This window comes from Callorhinchus milii, unplaced genomic scaffold (genome assembly GCF_018977255.1).
Source record: "Callorhinchus milii isolate IMCB2004 unplaced genomic scaffold, IMCB_Cmil_1.0 Scaffold12, whole genome shotgun sequence".
Lineage (NCBI taxonomy): Eukaryota > Metazoa > Chordata > Chondrichthyes > Chimaeriformes > Callorhinchidae > Callorhinchus > Callorhinchus milii.
Window position 1 is genome coordinate 350,339 of NW_024704753.1, and position 19,719 is coordinate 370,057.

The 19,719-nt window shown below is 40.0% G+C and overlaps 2 protein-coding genes across 8 annotated transcripts in view; one reads left to right on the forward strand and one right to left on the reverse strand.

Moving 5' to 3' along the window:
• Positions 1 to 763: 763 nt before the first annotated feature.
• Positions 764 to 19,719, reverse strand: part of LOC103188779 (centromere protein P) — a 64,481-nt gene continuing 45,525 nt past the window's right edge. The window contains exons 7-9 of the mRNA XM_007908884.2: positions 3,189 to 3,268; positions 2,443 to 2,534; positions 764 to 1,062 (exon numbers count right to left, since the gene is read on the reverse strand). Of these exons, the coding sequence (XP_007907075.2) occupies positions 938 to 1,062; positions 2,443 to 2,534; positions 3,189 to 3,268 (297 nt within the window). The 3' untranslated portion in view covers positions 764 to 937. The remainder of the gene's footprint in view (positions 1,063 to 2,442; positions 2,535 to 3,188; positions 3,269 to 19,719) is intronic.
• ecm2 (extracellular matrix protein 2, female organ and adipocyte specific) lies at positions 5,224 to 19,577 on the forward strand. Of its 7 annotated transcripts, none has more exons than XM_042339522.1 (12): positions 5,224 to 5,561; positions 6,174 to 6,293; positions 7,512 to 7,568; positions 10,443 to 10,749; positions 11,938 to 12,126; positions 12,652 to 13,572; positions 14,008 to 14,123; positions 14,372 to 14,507; positions 15,193 to 15,350; positions 17,349 to 17,488; positions 18,074 to 18,400; positions 19,394 to 19,577. In XM_042339522.1, exons 3-12 carry the CDS (start codon positions 7,551 to 7,553, stop codon positions 19,563 to 19,565), a joined length of 2,484 nt encoding a protein of 827 aa, XP_042195456.1. In that variant the 5' UTR covers positions 5,224 to 5,561; positions 6,174 to 6,293; positions 7,512 to 7,550; the 3' UTR covers positions 19,566 to 19,577. The 7 variants fall into 7 exon arrangements, with proteins under 7 accessions (XP_042195456.1, XP_042195457.1, XP_042195459.1 ...); XM_042339523.1 differs by having other exon boundaries at positions 7,515 to 7,568; XM_042339525.1 differs by lacking the exon at positions 6,174 to 6,293 and having other exon boundaries at positions 5,224 to 5,566.

Sequence of the window (19,719 nt, forward strand, 5' to 3'; positions counted from 1 at the left end):
TCACTACACCCTGGCCTTGGTACACTTGCTGGTAACTATACAGTGTTAGGCTGCAGCTTTATCAGTGTAACCAGTGGCATTCGAGTGGGTGACAGATGTTGTACTGGCAGGAAGTTGTTTCTTGGACAGTCAGTTGCATGTGCACTGTGGTGAGGCCAAGTCTTTACAAACATTTACCAACTCAGTATTTCCAACCTGAATACTTTCATTTCATGATTACTCTCAAATACAAGTCTACTTTTCTGATTTATTTGGCCAAACGAGAATCAATTGACACTGTTGTACACTGCTCACAGACTTGCTGTGTTTTATCATTGCCATTTATGAACTTTCTGTGTTAATCAGAAATGCTAATTCAGTTAATTTTAATTTACTGTGTTATTCCCTCAAAGTTACAGAAATGTCATTTATAGTATATGTGTGATCTGTCCACTGAAAGGCAATTTTTTGAAAACTTGTTTAACTGCCAGTTCCAGTTACTACTACTTCAATAATGTGTTAACAGATTCCTACAGTGATATGCAAGGAGCTGTGAATTATCAAACTACTATTGCATTAACTTCATTAAAAGATTGACTGATGAAGCATGTGTAAAAGGTAATTTACAGCACTCAAACCACTGTATTACTGGGGCCTCGGAAATCTTTATTGTAAAATTGCAAGAAAGTTTGCTTTGTAAATACTTGTTTTTGCATTTTGTTTTTAAATGCTATATTTATTTTTCATCTTGTGAGTGCGTGCCATAGGAGAAATAAAGTATATTCCCAGTGGCTCCTGATGTACAGAAGCAATATTTTGAAATGTCTTTGTGCATCACAAAGACTGCAAATTGAATGGCTTAGGTTGGTTATATATTTACACAATTCAAAGGAAAAACAAGTCATTTGTTATTGTGAGAATGGTCATGTTCCCATTGCTGAGTACAGCATGAATACAGTCAGTCTTTTGTACACAATGCTTTAATCAGGCTCTCGATTGCACCCTCAATCCCAAACAGGCGCAGGAGTGTTCTGAAGCTACTACCTGCATTTTCCACAACTTTGTTCACGTCGAGATTAAGTGCTGTAGAGAAACAATAACAGGATTTTAGGAAACATTCACCCAAGGTTCCCTTCAGAACTACGGTCCTCTCCTTCGCCGTGTCCAACATGAGCTATGTATTCATTGATTCACCATGGACGTGTTGGGATGCGGCTAGCGGCCTGTGTTATGGACCAGATTATTCAGTTTGCTCTCGGCCTTTTTCCACTGTAAGGCTGATTCTTGTCTTTCTTAGCGTTTCCACTGACAGTACAGTTGACCTCAAAGCTCACTCAATAAGGAATTGGAAGCATGAACTTCCATCTAAAGGGCCTGGAGGATTGGTGCACCTGTGATCTGCTGTTCTGCAGGAATTCTACGGAGGTGATTTGTGCCAGAGGAATAGTACGTGGAAAGCTCACTTGGGTCATAGAAGACTCGAGCGGAACTCTCGACAAAAGGTTAGTACAAATGTGAGCAAAATGTCTGCGGAGGGATTGAGCTTTGAGCAGGGACTGCTTTTGAACAGCGGAAACGTGAACTTTTGTTACAGCAAAACAGACAGGAGGATCTCTTCCTACTCTTAAGCCAAATTCCCTGCTCTTTTCCTTGACATGAAAAGTACTATACCAAATAGAAGAATTATTATTACTACTCATATTGTTCCTCAACATAATTATCCAATTCTCTTAACTGTTATGGCCTAAACCTCAACAACCACTTGTGGTAAAACAATTCATTGCTGCCACCTGGTGACTTGGCTGGAATCTGCCATTTTGTTGGGTCAATGACTGGACCTTTGGAGATCATTCTCCTGTTGGTACTTTGCTGTGAATTAGACCAATAGATTTAGCAACGTGTAACTAAACCTAAAGCCGTGTTCCTAATTATAGAGTAACCAAAGCTTCTGCAGTTGCAGACTCTATAGTTAACAATACAGCTTGATTTAACAATCAAACTGGCGTATGTTGTGGAATTTTAAAAAATTGCCAAAAAATAAGATAATTGTCACAGCATCCCGTGCCTATGTGGAGGCCAAACATATCTTTCAGCGAAACATATGGTGCAACCAAACACAGAGGCATCTGCTGGACCGTCTCACTGGAACAAGGTCATGCGCTATGGTTTGTTTAAAAAAAACAGCAAAAAATCTAGTGGGAGTGCTTTGACATCCTGTCTGGTCTCACTTATAATTAGAAAAGAATGTTAGAGCAGCTGTACAAACACACAAAGGGTTAATTAAACATTTCAGATATCCATTAGGTAACAGAAGTATTATAAATGTTTATTATTTACTCCATTGTTGGTCTCAACATTATTGTTAAGAGTCAATACTTTCATACTGTATGATTCTATATGGAGTTTCAGAGGATTCACTAAACGGCAACTGTGTTGAAATTCTAAATTACATTTAAACCTTACCCTGTTCTGGTATTTTAGTCAAAAGATCTAGGACTGGGGTAACCAGCCCATCGTCACTCACAAGTATTTTCCAGAAAATCCTCAGCTCAAATCTGTAAGAGAGATGTTTGTCCAGGAATTAAAATATCACCAAATTTTGCCTTAAAACATTTACAAATCTCACAATTATAACATGTAAATTGCGATGTGACTGCTTATTCTTGATAGAACAGAGTGGGCGTCTGAATCTGGGGTGAAAGTGGAGTTCCAGAGGTTGGGGCAGAAAGGCTGAAGGCCTGATTGCTGATGGTGGAGCAGACGTGTCATTCACATTGGAACGACGCCTCAAAGCACTTCACAGGATTTACTGTAAAGGCTAGTGACTATATTGTAGGCAAACACTGCAACCTGATTGTGCACAGCAATGTCCCACAAATAGCAATGAAACAAATGACCAATTTTATTAATAATAATCCTTGCATTTGATACAGCGCCTTATCGCGTCATTGAAATGTCTAAAAGTGCTTCACAGGATATACTGTAAAGTGCAGTGATTGTGTATGTTGGGGTGACACACGGCAGCCAGTTTGGGCCATGGAATGAGTGACTGCCAATCCAATATCAAAGCACTTGATGTGATTGTCTGAATGCAAACCACAGTCACTGGACATATTAATAAAATTACAAATAATTCTATATAGCAATTGTCTAGGTTTACAATAATAATCCATGTTAATTATAATGAATGGATTTGAACAGTTTCTTACCCAGTGAGGCTGGGGCACTGCAGCACCAGACATTCCCCACTCCCTCTCTCTGGGAGCCTCACTGTCTCGGGGTATTTGTCCTGCAAAAAAAAGTTCACCTTGAGACTACAGCAACAACTCGAATTTATATAGTGCCCTTCCTGTCGGACGGTGTCTCGGACTAGGCAATAAAATAATTATAAAGACTGTACAGCATGACAACTGACCATTTAGATTCAACTAGTCCACAATGGTGTTTATATTAAACATGAGATTCCAACTCTGCCAATCCCCTCTCCCACACCCTCTTCCCTTCTCCCTCAGGCAGCGCAGGAAAGAACACGATTTGTTCATGGCGTTTCTGTGTTGCGACATTCCATGCCTCTTGTGATTTTGACAGACATGGGTCAGGCCCAGAGAAAATCAGTGTCCTATTTTAGAAGTTAAGTGGTTAGAACAAGGCAACTCTCATCATTCATTTTACTGTCGCAATGTAATAAACTGCTCACACTAATGTCTATGGTTCTTGCCTCTATGGCTCCTAAAGCAGAAGCACTTCCTATCAACAGCTTCTCTGTGTAAGGGAGTGTCAGGAACATGGCGAGCAGATTCTAAGTGCTAAATCATTATGAACTCCAGTCAAAATCGTGCTTCACACTAATGTCAGAGTGACCGAAGCCTCCAGCCCCTAGTTTTAGTCCTTTGTCATTTCTACAGGTTCACCTAATCTCAGAACAGGAAGAGCAACAATGGTAAAGAACCACGTGTGGAGCACAAAACCTCTGCACCTTCATTACGAGGCTTTCATTCCCAGCAGTTTTTTTGCAATTGTAACTCTCACACCAAGAGGACTCAAAGTGCTTCACTGTATTTACTGTAAAATGTAGTGACTATGTATTTTGTAGGTGAATGTGGCAGCAAATTTGCATATAGTAATGTTCCACAAACAGCTATGAGTGAATCACTGATTTTATCGGGGATTGTTGGCTAGAATTACAATAGGAAGACTATGTGCAGATCGGAGTAGAGAGCGAGAGCGCAGAGAGCAGCCCTGACCCTTTGCACAGGGCTGATGCACAAAATCTGTGAAATGCAATTGAAGTATTTGAGTGTGTGGAAAAAATGTTTGTTTACATTACGTTCAAAGAGAAAAACAGCTGTGTTTGTAATAAAAGCAGCTGGTCCCAGATGAATTAGCACAATAAAACCAAAGCCAATCTAGCACAGGAATGTTTGGCCAGGGGACTGGAGAGAGAACCGATAAGAGAACAGAGTGAAAAGAAAGAAAAGCTGACGTAGATTCTAGAGAATATGTCTGGCAACACTGGGTTGCACTATACAGCGCCTTATCAGGATATACAGTAATGTGCATATTGAGGGTGAAACATGCAGCTAATTTGCACCCATCAATGTCCCACAAACAGCCATAGAGTAAATGACCAATTTTATTTAGTTACCTCAGCAATCTGGTCCTCTCCCAATCTCCATGCATATACATGATGGTGATCAGAAAGAGAAGCCTTGAGCCAACTTTCCTGCTCCAGCTGAGACCACAGAAGAGAGTGAAGTGGAAACTGCATTGTGTGTGGTCATTGGTACACCACACTACTGTATACCACTCGGGCGCACGCAGAAATGTTGCTGGGTCAGCTGTTGAGGTGAAAAAAAGTCCTGAGTTGTACTCAGACCCAGCCTGATTCCGCACTTGTTCCGTCTGCTCTCTGCTCAGTCAGTCTGCCATCGTTTCTGACCTCTGTCCATTTTAACAATCATTAATAAACCGCATGCACTACACTTGATGGCTTATAGCAATCAGATGGTAAAGGTGTAGAAGATAGTATTTATTTTAAAATTAAAGGACTATTAAAATTTACAAGGAAAGAATTTCGTATTTTGTATTAATTTATGAAAGAGAAAAGGAAGAAGTCTTGCAACAAAATACTAAATAATCCTACCTATTGTGTGGAAATGTCATATTAAGATAACCAGAAACACCCAACCAGAAATAAATATGCTTTCTTAAATTCAACTAATAAAAACTTATACTCCCGTTTTAGAACTGCTGACGTGTCTCAACCCTTTTCTCTATTTAACACAAACTACGGTACATACAATCACCCCAGATCTTGGCCGACTGTATTCTATAAAAGGGACTGGTTTATATAAACTATTAATAGCGGCACTGGATTCTTGAACTCCACGAAAGGGCTAGAAATTACCTCCACATTTTCATTTTTATTAATATTAACTTCAACGTTACTCAGGGAAACCTCGCTTTAAACAAAAGTTCAGCCCATCTGCTTGTCACTATTGGGAGTCAAGCATCTGGCCCTGATAAGACTGACTAAAAGCGACAGGAAGCACCTAGTCTCACAGAGGGTCGGAAAAGTTGTGGTAATGTATTGTGACTCTTTTGTGTTCAAAGCTCTTTATTTCCATTTGCTGTCTTTACTTCAGTCCACTAAAGTCTAACAGTGTCGGGTTACAGGAAACGAATATGTGTTGAAACAAGTCAATTCTATAATTTTTACATCTGTATCCATTAATACACGGCTGGCGTACTCACAAACACAATGTAGAAACAATTCAAAACCATTCTATGACTTTTGTAACAAAAGTTGTGGGTTTTATTTGATGTTAGGAAAGCTTACAACAATTTGTACTGCTCATCTTACCAAATTCTCTACAAAACTGTTCCTGATTCTGAAACAAAGTGGAGGAGGGTAGCTTTGGGATTTATGTAAGTTAGTTTGTGAGACTTCTGCAGCCGACAATGAAAGAATGCTTTTCGTGCTGCCTGGTGGAGGGGCTGGGGTTGTGGTGTGGCTTTGTATAGCTTTGTGTCACATACATTTACTATCCTGTAGCTGCCTCAGTGTCAGCAAGTTCCCAGCTGAGCCTTGTTATCCCAAGGACCATTCAACCTCCTTTCTCTGAGCAGGCTCTTTGTTGCCTCAATAAAACTTCCCCTGACTCTTTACTATAAATCACTCTCTTTTACCCCAGAAGCCAGGCTCAGAACAGCATAGTTGGGGACTTAGCTGTCTTGTTTGACCTTTTAGTTAGAAGATGACTGCAGAGCAAATTCCTGCTGAAACATAAATGATGCTGAGTGACATCTCTCGGGTGAGAACAAAAGCTATCTTTTATTCAATTAGTTCTTTATTGTAGTCACTGATGATCTGACATTTTGAATTTGGATGACAAGATTTGAGCATAATGCTTTGTACACGGAATGGCTCATTTTCTACCGCATTCTTTTTCAAACATGTCAGTAAAGTGGCACTTGCTTAAATCAGTTTTCTCTCTGAGAATTTAGAACTGCACAGAGTGATATTACACTGACTATAAAAACACAATCCTAAAACACGAGCAATAGTTGACGCAGAATCCATATTGGCCTTCAAGAGGGAATTAGACCTTAAAAAGAGTCAGCTGTAGAGATATGGGGGGAAACAGCAGATAAATGGGACTGAAAGGATTGTTCTTGAGGGAGTCGTCACAGACACAATAGGCTGAATGGAAATTGAGTTAAGAGGCAGTTCAATGCTTCAAAGCTAAACCCCATTTTACTTTTTGTATTTGTTGATTTACTGGATCATTTTGAAATCTTTCATAACAAGTACAGCTTGTTGGCCTTAGATTAGCGACTAATGATCTCCAATTACCACAGAAACAAGTGGCTAGTAATCACATACACTGCATTTAACTTGGTTCTAGCACAACTGGGACCATTATATGAGAAGAGCAATAAAAGGGACTGAGATATACTAAACCCAATTATGGCAAATAGCAGAATGTGTATGTTCTACATTTACACCATTATACGTAACATTTGCTTCAAAGCGTCTGGGAGTGCTTTGTAACTGTGTAACCACGATGCAGTGAAGGCATAGTTATCACAGGGTCAATGTTCACAGCCCTCCTTCTCTCAACCTCCATCGTGTCAGTTTAACTTCATACAGGATAACACAAAATACTCTGAAATTTCACCTTAGAAGCTGCTTAAAACAACAGAAACCCGCTTCCTAATTAAGACTGAACTTAAGAATTGCTCCACCCATAATTCTTCACAATTCTAAATTTTAAGCCAAAACACTTATTCTTAAGGCTGTGTGGAACTGCTGCCTAAAGTGTGGCCACAAGTATTACAGTTCATCAAGTACTGCTTAGAAGGGTTGAGGAAGGGATGTGGAGAAGGATTTGCTGAAAGGAAGCACCTCTCCCATTTTAAAAGTAGAACAACTACTTAACAATTGATAATACTTTATGTACCTGAGAACAGGAAGTAAACTATACTGTAGCACAGAAGCAAGTCACTTAGAGAAATCTTTTTGTTTTCAGTAGGCAGTCCAGTGGTTGGAATCCAAGGCACACTGAAGCATGGACTTAAAAAACAGGGTAAGTCGGATGAATAACAAATTGGCAGAAGAAACTTTTGGTTTAACAGTAAATGTAAAAGAAAAATGTTCTTTTACATTTACTGTTTATTATAAAAAATACTTCAGGAAAGTGCTGGGTTTCAGAAATGGGTGCCACTTGAGGAAGCTTCAATCATGACTTGAGGAACTGCAATTTGCTAACAAATGGTTTCTGTTCTCAAAATGACTGACGCCTCTGTTGCCTGAGTGTGAGGCTGACCAGATTCTCATGGCGTGGACCACATGCCAACCTCCATGAAAGACCTTGTTCTGTCTCTGTGCCATGTCCTCTCCTCTTACTTTCCAGTGTTCAGACCCTAATCAATGACGGCTCTGGAGAATCAATGTTCACAAGATCACAAAATTAGTTCAGATGAAGACGGTCCTTTGTCCCAACTGATCTCATCCTCCAGAACACCTACTCCACTGTCTCCCATTATATGTTCTTGCCAATGAAGGAGCCATTCCTACATACTAGAGGTGTCCGAGGCCTACATGTGTGTCCTGCTCTTCCTATTTGGCTTTTATTCTCCATGGTCAAGTCTCTGTACCAACAAATTATCCAAAATTCTGATCTAATTCTATCACTCATTCTCTGATGTGGTCAGATAGCAAAAATAGCATTTTGTGGAAAATATTGGCTGTGAGTATAATGTTACCATATACCTCACTGCTATCTGGCCTTCTCTTTTCACTAATTGTTGTCTTATTATATTTGGACTCTTTGAGGATCTTTTCTGTCCAAGCTGCCCGGTCCAAGGCAGGATCCATTAACCGAGACATCCCAGTCACCAATAGTCTATGTTCCATTATCCAAACTTCACATCAACAAATAGGAATTACGATTGGGTAAAGCCAGTCAGGAACCTCGGTGTCTTGTTCGACCCTCAACTGTCTTCTTCCCCACCTCCAAGCCATGACCCGCTCTGTCTTCCCTCACCTCCGTAACATTGCCCGACTCCGCCACTGCCTCACCCCTCAGGCGCTGAAATTCTTGTTCATGGCTTCATCACCTCCAGGCTCGACTATGCAAACGCCTGCGTGTCGGCCTTCCCAACTCCTCCCTCCACAGCTGCAAATAATCCAGAACTCTGCAGCCCGTGACCTCTCCCACACCGAACTCCGTGACCCCATCTCCCCCATTCTCACCCAACTCCATTGGCTCCCTATCCTTCAGAGGATCCAGTTCAAGATCCTGGTCCTCACATACAAAGCCCTCCATGGCCTCGCCCCACCCTACTTCTGCGACCTGCTAACCCCCTACCAACCTGCCTGTTCCCTCCGCTCAGCCGGCTCTGGCTGCTCCACGTTCCCCGACCCACCCGCCCCACCATTGGCAGGAGAGCCTTCAGCCACTCTGCCCCCAACCTCTGGAATTCCATCCCCCAATCACTCTGCCTCGGCCCCTCCTTAGCCTCCTTCAAATCCTGCCTCAAGACCCTCCTCTTTGACCATGCCATCAGCCACCCCCCTTCCCCTCCCCTGCCTTCTCACCCCCTGACCCCAGATCGGGTCTGAAATGCAGTACATTGTCCAGCGCCTTGGGACGTCCTCTCGACGTGAAAGGCGCTATACAAATGTAATGTTGTTGTCTTCAACAAAATCCATTTGGCAAAATCTGTTTGTTTATTTGTAGTGGGAGAGAAAAGAGCCAAAAGAATCCAGCATCATGTTTGTCATGATGATATCACCTGGTAGTGACACACTATCATCTTGTGTAGTTCACATCCAGCAGAGCCTGTAATTTCCTACCACACAGCAGCACGAACATGACACACAAAGTGGGCACAAAACTGTCATTGCAGTTCATGAGTGTAAAACCTACCTGCAACTACAACTTTGAGCATTTAGTGACAATTGATAGTTGTATTGTTCAGTACCATTTACTGTAGTAGTCAAACCATGCTTTTTTGATTCCTCAGAATTTTTCCTTTTTTTTCAGTCTTTGCGGTTTTGTTCTGATTCCCAAATATGATGTTGCAACAGCAGTAACTAATACGCTGTGAATTCCTCAGCTCTTTAGTGCTCTGGCCAAGTTGTGGTCAACATTGAGAATTTTCCACCAGTTTTCAGTGCTGGCTTTGTGTGCCATGACTGGTAAAAGTGTCCACTAGTCAATCGACTGCAAGTTAATAGAGACTCTTGGAACTGATTCAGTCGCTGTATTCCAGGAGCCAGGTTTGTCTGTGAAATAGTCCGTTTGTTCTGTGGTGCAGTTTTATTGAGAGGACCATGCAGCTCATTTCTGTGATTACATCGATTGCAGCTGTCTGCTCACATGTTTGCTTAATGTTTTCAGATGGTTGATCAATTTCTTTCACTTTCACTCCACCAGACTCCAATCATCCTAAAGCCCCATTCCTCCCTTGTCCCTGCCATATTTCTCTATTTCCTTCTTCCTAATGCATGCATAATTTTTTTCTTAAATGCTTGATCTGCCTGCTTCAATCTCAGCTTCTGGCAGTGAGTTCCACATTCTCACTACCCTCTGTAGAAATTGTGTGGCCCAGAATGTTACTTTGGGAGTGCACTGGAGCAGAACATTTCTTGTGATATCAGAAACCCATCATTGCTTCCTCTGGGTACTGACACTGGCTGTTGTTTCATTTTTACAATTATTTCCATGAGTGATAGTAGATCTTCTGCTCAGTCTAGAAGCAACCCTTTTGCTGTGTTTTCTCTTCTGACCCTGTTCTTCAGTTAAATAATCCTTTTGACAGGTAGCAGATTTGATATTGGCATTTGGACACTTGCCTCAGCTGGTACTTTATGATGTTTTTGGAAACTACTGAAACCATTCACAAACGTATGATTAAAAAATCAACTAAACCCTGCTTTTGTTCTTGTTCTGCAGCTAGCACCTCAAACAATGAAGGTAATGACTATAGTTTTGTTGTGCCTACTTTTCAATTTGTGCCTCACTCTTGGTAAGAAACAAACATGGACACGAGCTAAAGGTCAGAAGAGGAGATCACGTCCTGAAGGGCGGGATCGAGTCAGCTCTCTGAATGCTATTGCAGCCAGAGAAGCCAAACCCAGCAGCGATCGTCGTCATTCTCCTCTAATAGCTCCCAATATCAACGCTGACCAAAGTATTGTAACGATGCTCGATTCGTACATTGGTGCTGAAAACGTTGAGTCCACCTACAATGTGCTGCCAGGTTAGTGAGAAATTAAACACGGTTTATCCACTCAGTTCAAGGGTAAACACCGCACATGTAATGATTCTCAATCCATAACACCGGTGTATTAAATAATTATTTTATTCTTGGCTCACAATTCCAACCATAAACCCACACAGTTCCCAGAGGGCGAAACCTTGGGCAAGTTTCCTTACTCCACACAGAGCCTAATAATAATCCCTCCAAAACCCAAAACAATAATAAATTGGTCATTTTCAATCTACGACTGTTTGTGGGACATTGCTGTGCGCAATTGGCTGCCGCGTTCGCCCACAAATATACAGTCAATTCATTTTGCAGTGTGTTCTGTGAAGCGCTTTGGACGTCGAGAAGATATATCAAATGCGAAGATTATTATTATTATTATTACGTAAATCTATCTGTATTATCTGCTTCAATGGCCACTGATGGGAGTGAGTTACGCACAGTGTTGCCCTCTGTCTGAAGAAGTTCCTTCTGAATTCCCATTTCAATCCTCAGTCACTATCTTATACTCGTGTTTCTCCGTGAAGTCTCGGTCACAAATAGGAACCACCTATTTGAGCTGTAATACCATGTTGTATTGGTGTCACTTGTGGTATTGCAATCAGTGCTGTAGCTCAGTGGTTAGAGCACTCACTTTGCGAGTGAGAGACCCGGGTTCAATTCCAGGCAGAGGGCGAAACCTTGGGCAAGGTTCCTTACTCCACACAGAGCCTAATAATAATCCCTCCAAAACCACAAACAATAATAATAAATTGGTCATTTTCAATCCATATGACTGTTTGTGGGACATTGCTGTGCGCAATTGGCTGCCGCGTTCGCCCACAAATATAGTCAATTCACTTTGCAGTGTGTTCTGTGAAGCGCTTTGGGACGTCGAGAAGACGTGAAAAGTGCTATATAAATGCAAGGATTATTATTATTATTATTCCCTTCCCAGGATCTTTTTATATGTTTTGCTTCTATTTCACCAGCTCTTTCTCAATTGCATTTTTACTTCTTAAAGGGATATCCTACAGCACAAACAAACCTGGACAAATCTCTCTCTCTCTCTCCCACTGAGACCACATTGATTTCTCTTTCCCATTTTCGTGTCTCTTGTTCCTGTATTAGAGTATGTATCCATCATGCCAAATCTATTTTTAGATGATCTGCAATAGAAATCTAATGTGATTTTATTGATAGGTAAAGAAGGACACTGCAAAGCAAATGGCATGATCATGTATGATAAAGCAGTCTGGTCTCCAAAGCCTTGTGTGATCTGCATGTGCTCAAATGGAAACGTGGCCTGTGATGAAATGTCATGTGCAACACTGAACTGTTCCAGGACTGCAGTAGCAGCAGGAGAGTGCTGCCCACATTGTACTTACATGGGTAATCCAGCATCCTTACCTTCACATCGATTGCTCACTAACTAAAACATAACTCTTTTAAACAAGAACGCACAAAAGACTTGAAGAATAATGATATAAAAGGGTCACAAGGAGAAAGTAGAGAAGTGAGATTACAGAACTCCAGTTAGAAAGGCACAGGCTTAATAGGCCAAATGGCTCCATCAATGCTGAGATTTCGCTGATTCTCTAAGTAGCTAAAACTAAGACCAAATGTAAAAATGTATTTTAAATCATCAAAGCATTTTACAGATGAAGGTATTGTATCATATTACACTTTTAATTGTTTTAGTCCAACTCTAATTATTAATTAATTTCAGGGCTATTTATAAGACAGACAGAAGAAGCACAAAATGGCTGTCTTGTTTGCCTACCAAAAAATACACATTTACTCATTAAATCCTTGATAAATTTTCACTTTGTGATTTTAGCAACACGTTGTTTTTAATAGTTTCTCTTCCTTTGAAGAACGTTATTAACAGTCTTAAATGTTCTGATTATTCTTCAGAGCCAAATGATCCAAGTGAATCAATTCTTCCGAGTTCTTTCAGCAATCACAATCTGCTCGCAGAACCAGAGGAACAAGTGAGTGGAGAAAAACTGGAAGAGGAGGAAGAACTACACAAAACATTTGGAGAATATAAAAGAAAGAGAAAAGAGAAAAAAACTAAAGATGAAAATAGAAAAGAAGTTGAAGAGGTCCTCCATAGGGAAGAAGAAATGCTAAGACAAGTGAAAGAAGAACTTCAAAAGATATTAAAGGAGGAACAACAACAACAACATCTAGAGAGGGGAGCTGGTCTGGAGAGGGGAGCTGGTCTGGAGAGGGGAGCTGGTCTGGAGAGGGGAGCTGGTCTGGAGAGGGGAGCTGGTCTGGAGAGGGGAGCTGGTCTGGAGAGGGGAGCTGGTCTGGAGAGGGGAGCTGGTCTGGAGAGGGGAGCTGGTCTGGAGAGGGGAGCTGGTCTGGAGAGGGGAGCTGGTCTGGAGAGGGGAGCTGGTCTGGAGAGGGGAGCTGGTCTGGAGAGGGGAGCTGGTCTGGAGAGGGGAGCTGGTCTGGAGAGGGGAGCTGGTCTGGAGAGGGGAGCTGGTCTGGAGAGGGGAGCTGGTCTGGAGAGGGAAATAAAGAGTGAGGAATATCTTGAAGAAATAAGGAATCGTGCAAGAATTGAAGAGGATGAATATGAAGTGGATGAAGAAGAGGAAGATGAATATGAAGAAGAGGAAGATGAGGAAGAGGAGGGCTTTTCTGGATATCCATTATTTCCTTCTATATTAGACAGTGATTTGTATGACACTGATGACGAGATTGTACCATTTTCTCTGCCAGTTGGCTGTGATATTTCTGATGTGATTATGAACTGCCATAATGCTAGGCTGACCCAAATCCCCCCTCTTCATATTCCAGAACTCAAAAGCCTCAACCTTGAAGGTAAGCAATAATTACAGTATTTCTAAGATAAGTCTTTCTTGTGAAAGTTACATTGCCTAATCCTTTTTCATTAAAAGTTTCATATCAACCTTTGTCTATTTAAGAATGAGGTTCACAAGCACCTAGAGCTGCCTTGTTGGGAAATTGTCTAGAGAAGCTCTAGACCAAGATCCAGGCTGGAACCCAGAGTTTGCCTTTTGCTCTTGAGAGCTATATTCTAAATTTAAAGTTAATTACAAATACATTTGCAGATTCTACAAAGATCATGCTATGTTCAGAGTCTTACACTCTACCAGTGCGATTCCAAACTGTGTGAAAGTAGTTTGAGGATGTAACATTTTAAGTGGCAATAAACTGTAATAACCTATTGTGTTTCAAGTAAGTGAGACTGGTGATTTAAGCTCCAACTAATGTATAAATGTCCTGGTCTTATAGGAAATGCAATCACAACTATAACAGCAGACGCATTCAGTGGGATTCCCAATCTTGAATGGATTGACCTCAGCAGGAATAAGATTTTATCATCAAACATACACCCAACTGCATTCAGAGTGAGTAAATGAGATTACAGTTTTAAAGCAACCTTTATAAAATGTTTATGAATGTTATCTACCTCTCCAAACCCTCCACCTTTTTATGCTCGGCCCATAAAAGACTAAGCAACTAAACATGCAGATCAAATTATAGAAATGTTTCAGCACTCGGAAATACCACATACATGTGACATTTTCATACTGAATATTCTAAGAATTTTTCATGTTTCAAAATACTCTGGGTAAATTGTCTTATTTGCTTTCAGAAATTGAAAAAATTAAAGCGCCTGCACATGGATGGGAATTTGCTGCAACATATCTCAACTGAACTCCCGCTAACATTATTGGAACTAAAATTGAATGAGAACCGTCTTGAATGGTTGGATGAAGAAAGCTTTCATGGTATTTCTGTGCCCCTCACCCTGTATTTGTTTGTCATCCTGCTGAGATGGAAAAGCTGACATGCAGAGAATGATCTATTTCCTATCATTCCATTGCATTACTGATTGCATGTTCAGAGTAATATCAGTTGTATTGTTCTTTTTGCGGGGTGGGGGAATCCTACCGAGCTCACATCAGCTAAATCCTTGCCATTATGATTATTTTGTTTCAATCATTGCAGAGAAGCAAATCTAACCTGGGTAAAGAAGTAAATCGCACTGACAATTATGAGGCACCTTTCTCTCTTTTATATAGCCAATTAAATTAGCCAATAAAGAGCAAAATAAGGACTTTGCAAGAATTTTCATATAGACTCCAAAAGTGAAAAACATTTTGTTTACAAAAATGCTATCATTAAGCAATATTTAACACTATTATACCATGTGATTCTGTTGGTGACAATGAAAAGATAAAATTTATGTCAAAAGCTATTCAGTCATAAAGTGATTAAAAGTTGTTAGAGTAGCTTTAGCAATTTTTAGATTTATTATTTGGTTTAAATCAGAGCCATAATTTGTGTAGCACAATAATGATTCAAACCTAACAACAGGAGCACTGTAGAAGCCTGTTTGCTGAATGTTTTGAGCATGTTTATGAATGATCAACAGTGTTAAGTAATTGTATAACACTTACAACATTTCAACAGATCTGAATAATTTAGTGACCCTAGAACTAGAAGGAAATAACATCAGTGAGATTAATGTTGCACCGACAGCCTTCACACCTTGTAAGAAGCTGATTTACTTACGACTGGGGAGAAATAGATTCAGGACTGTACCTCAAGGCCTTCCTCCCTCTCTTCAGGTAAGCAAGTCTTTGATCTTATCAGTCAAATAATACACCTTGGTTTTGAGATTCTGTATTCAGTATGTATGTGAGTGTGTGTGTGTGAATAAAAACACTGTAGAATCTGAAGTTATCAAGCCAGTTAAAAATTAGGGTTAGGGGACCATTCAGAGACCCAGGTTTTGTGTAATCTAGTTGGCACTTAAACCAAAATGCAATGAACTGTCATTGTGTATCATAAAGTATTATTGATATTAAAATTCTTGATGATAAACAACAGAAGCCTGGATATTTCCTCCTATTTGGCATTTGAGAAAATATTATTCCTAACACATTCCTAAATGAGCAGTCGAAATACACTGCTTACCAGTACTCTGGGGAAAAACTCTGGGGAAAAAGTGGACTAGGGAACAGGAACAGCTCACACATTGTAACTGGCAGCCACTTGCGTGCTCGCTCTACACCGCAGAGTTGCTCGCCAGCACAAACAGGCATTGCAGTTTGTCAATGCATCAAGTCTCTCCAAATGGCAAATGACTTTACATAATACTGTGACCCCTGATGATGGATTGTTGAGGACCATGGAGAATCTAGAAGCAAGTAAATGCTTAAATAGTTAGGCTTAAGTCTGGTGATGTTGTAAATGACCTTAATTATTTCCTGTTAGAAATAAATGTCAGTGATATAGTGTACATACAATGTGGGGGGAATTACAATACGGTGTATTTCAAACATCCAGCAGGAGGAGCTTTTAATTGGCATGTGTTCACATAGATATCTTACGAATAATCTGTGTGTCACAGTACATATGTGCATGATTAATTCCTGTCTCAGACCTGCAATTCACAAAACATGAATTGACTTTCCCACTCTTGCCACCCGGTGTTTCCTGGCTAGAAGCTTGCTGTCTGGATCTGCTGTGCGACTAACTGTGAGGAGCTACACAAGTGCACACTCTCAGCATTGCCCTCCTCATGGGTCCATTGCTGACATCGAGCTCCAGCTCAGTGACATGAAAATATCCCTTGTTCTCAATACAAAAAACATTTCTTCACGTAAAGGGTTATGAGAATACAATACAAAATTACATTTGTATAGTGCCTTTCACGTTGGGAGACATGCCAAGACGCTGAATATGGAAGACATTGCCCCAGAAAGCCAATGGTGCAATTGATTAAGTTTTTAAGAGTGTAATGGACAGGCACTTTGTGAAGTATTGGGAGATAATGTGAAAAAGCTGGAAAATGGAATTGAAAGACCTGTTAAAAAGCAGACTAGCTCAATGGGCCAAATAGCATACTCTTCCTCTATGAGTTCTTCCAATTGTGTACCTCGGGAGCAAGTAAACTCTGAGACTTCTCTAACCACCCGCTCCTTTCTTTATCTGCAGCATTCCTTATCTGATCTCAATGTGTAACTTTTCCATTCCTTGCACTATGGTCTCTCAATCTTCTGAAAAGTTCAATAGTGAAGGTGGACGGAGGAGCTGGTTTGTGTGGAACACTCTTTGCCATGAAGTATTAGATACTCCTTGATCCACGAAGTATTAGATACTCCTTGATCCATGAAGTATTAGATACTCCTTGATCCATGAAGTATTAGGTAAAACTCCATGATTTTCATTGATGCTCACATCTGCAATTCCACGCTGGCCTGTTGTCCTACAGATATTTTCACCCTCAATTCCAGCATCACAAGAACCTTTGTTTCACAAACACTGATTATCTCCGCCTAGGCCCATCCCTCTAATCCTGTTCCTAAACACAGAAATCTGCATTACTTCAAAATCTATTCAGAATTATAACTGCACCTGATGAATTAGTGATTGGGATCAGGCAGAATAACTCTGGGCTTTTCATCATTGAAACAAGTTGCACTGATCACAGATCGGCGTAGCACACAGTAGATACTTTAGAAACCACAACACATAAAGCTGAAAGTTACAAATGTGTGCAATATTGATGGCTTGCTTAAATCCATCTCCCTCCACATGATGTGCTTGTTTTTAAAATGCAGGAACTCTATCTTGAAAATAATGAAATTGAAGAAATATCTGAAGCTGTTTTTAATAAGACCACCAATTTGAATATGATTGTACTTAGGAATAATAAACTGGATGAATCCAGGATAGCACCATTAGCTTGGATGAATCTAGAGTGAGTACTTCATTCGATTTTAATTGATTTCTGTTATTAACTCCCATTGTGATGTACATACTAATAATTAAAAGTCTGAGGATGTATTAGTGTTATGTAACAAATAGTTATGTTATGTAAGATCATCAGCTAACTCAGTGTTAGGCAAATTTGCATTAAGTAGATTTAAAAAAATCTCTTCCAGTGATTTTACCAGATGTGAAGATTAAACTGGAACAGAACTTTTACACATCCGATGTCATGGAAAATGCATTCCAAACAGCTGATGTGTATGGGTAAGATAGATAAATAGATTCACGTGCTTAGGCTAAGTCACTTCATGTTTAATTTAAAATCCAAGCTGACACCAGTACTTGGTGAGGATGGCATGATTGATCCTTTGAATACGATATTAAACCAAGGTCCCCTCTACCAGACAATTTAGTAACTAGAATTTATATTATCCTCAGCATGTGTCTTGTACAATTCTGTTTAAGTAAAAACAAATAAAATGTCAATGGTTAAATTAGGGCAGTTTTATGGTCTGAAAAGATAGTGAATTTAAGCAAAGCTGTAATTAGTATAAATACATTTGTTCACTTATAGGAACCTGGAAGCTCTCGACCTGTCCCATAACAGGATAGTTCATGTCCCTTCATTCCTGCCCCGAGGTCTCATCCACCTTGTCCTCATTTACAACCAGATTGAGCGAATCCCAGGTTTTGTCTTCGCTCACTTGGAACCAGGATTAGAATATCTGTATCTCTCCGCCAACAAACTAACCAGCGATGGCATTGACCCCACCTCATTCTTTGGCACTTATAATACCCTGAGAGAACTATTTCTAGATCACAACAAACTCGTAACCATTCCTTTTGGACTTGCTGACATGAAAGCACTTCACTTTCTGCGACTGAATGACAACTTAATCAGGTAACTGAAACATTTGCAATCAACCCCTTTTTGCTAATGAATTTGCTTTTTTGGGGTTAATAACAGGTGGTGTTACAGTTACATAGAGTGACATGGCACAGAAATGTCCCATTCGGGCCAAATCGTCTCTGCCAATGTTTATACTTCACACAAGCCTCCACCCCTCCTCTACCCGCTATTCCCTTCTTCCTTCATGTTTGCAGCAAGTTTTCTCTTGAATGTTGATACTTCAACTATGCCAAAACTAAAAACATTGATCTTAATAGCCAAGTAAATGTATCATTATTATCTTTCCTACATACATTTGTAAATCAATACTAATTAACTTCAGGATTACCCAGTATTGCGCCATATTGTTGCACCAAAATACCCTATTTTCCCACAACTTCCTGTGGTGGGATATTTAAACACACTGGAGGTGAGGAGCATGAGAACGTCAGACAGGTATTTCCCGTTGCCCCAGACTCTCCAAAAGCAAAATCTTGGAGCGGTGGAAGCTGCTTTTAAGGTATGTTAGTTCAGGGGCTACTGTATGAAAACATTCAGGTTTTAACACTAGCATTTGATATTGGCTGTCTAATATTCATGTAGAATTATTAGACTGTGTATCTAAATATTCTGATAAAGTACCTAGTTGTAACTATCGCAATCCCAAGGTAGTTAGAAAATAGATTCTCTAGTATACAATTTACCTCAAACCTCCTGTGAACATCCAAGCTGGTATTTTTTTTTACAAGCGATAATTTCTTCCCCTCACCTCAAGAAATAACTTGGTTGTATATAATTCACTGTCTCCTGAGCTTAGAATACTAACAACTATTATCACTGTTTTTCTTGGACCGTACAGATAACAGACATAATTGCCTTTTGAATAAAACTTTCAGAATATTTAGATAATCTAATAATTGTACATGAATTGTAAGATTAAAATGCTGACAGACTTAAAGGGATAAAAAAAATGCTGCACTGTTAACTAAAATTCTCTTTTACTAGGACTGTCCCATTAGAATCCATCTGCAATGAGAATGATCAAGAAGACTCAAACATTGTAGTTCTCCGCCTTGAAAACAATTACATTAACAGGAGGAAAATTCCACCCACGGCTTTTTCCTGCATTCAATCATATTCCAGTGTGGTCTTGAGACCACAAAAGGTGAAACATTGACTTAATCACAAGTGGGGAATATTTGTTATAAGCGAATATTTGATAACAAAATTTCCAGCTATTGAGATTTTTTTAATATAAAACTACTTGATGTCACGTAGTCTACCTAACAACCTTTCAAATTACTTACAATCAACTTTTAAACTAATTATAA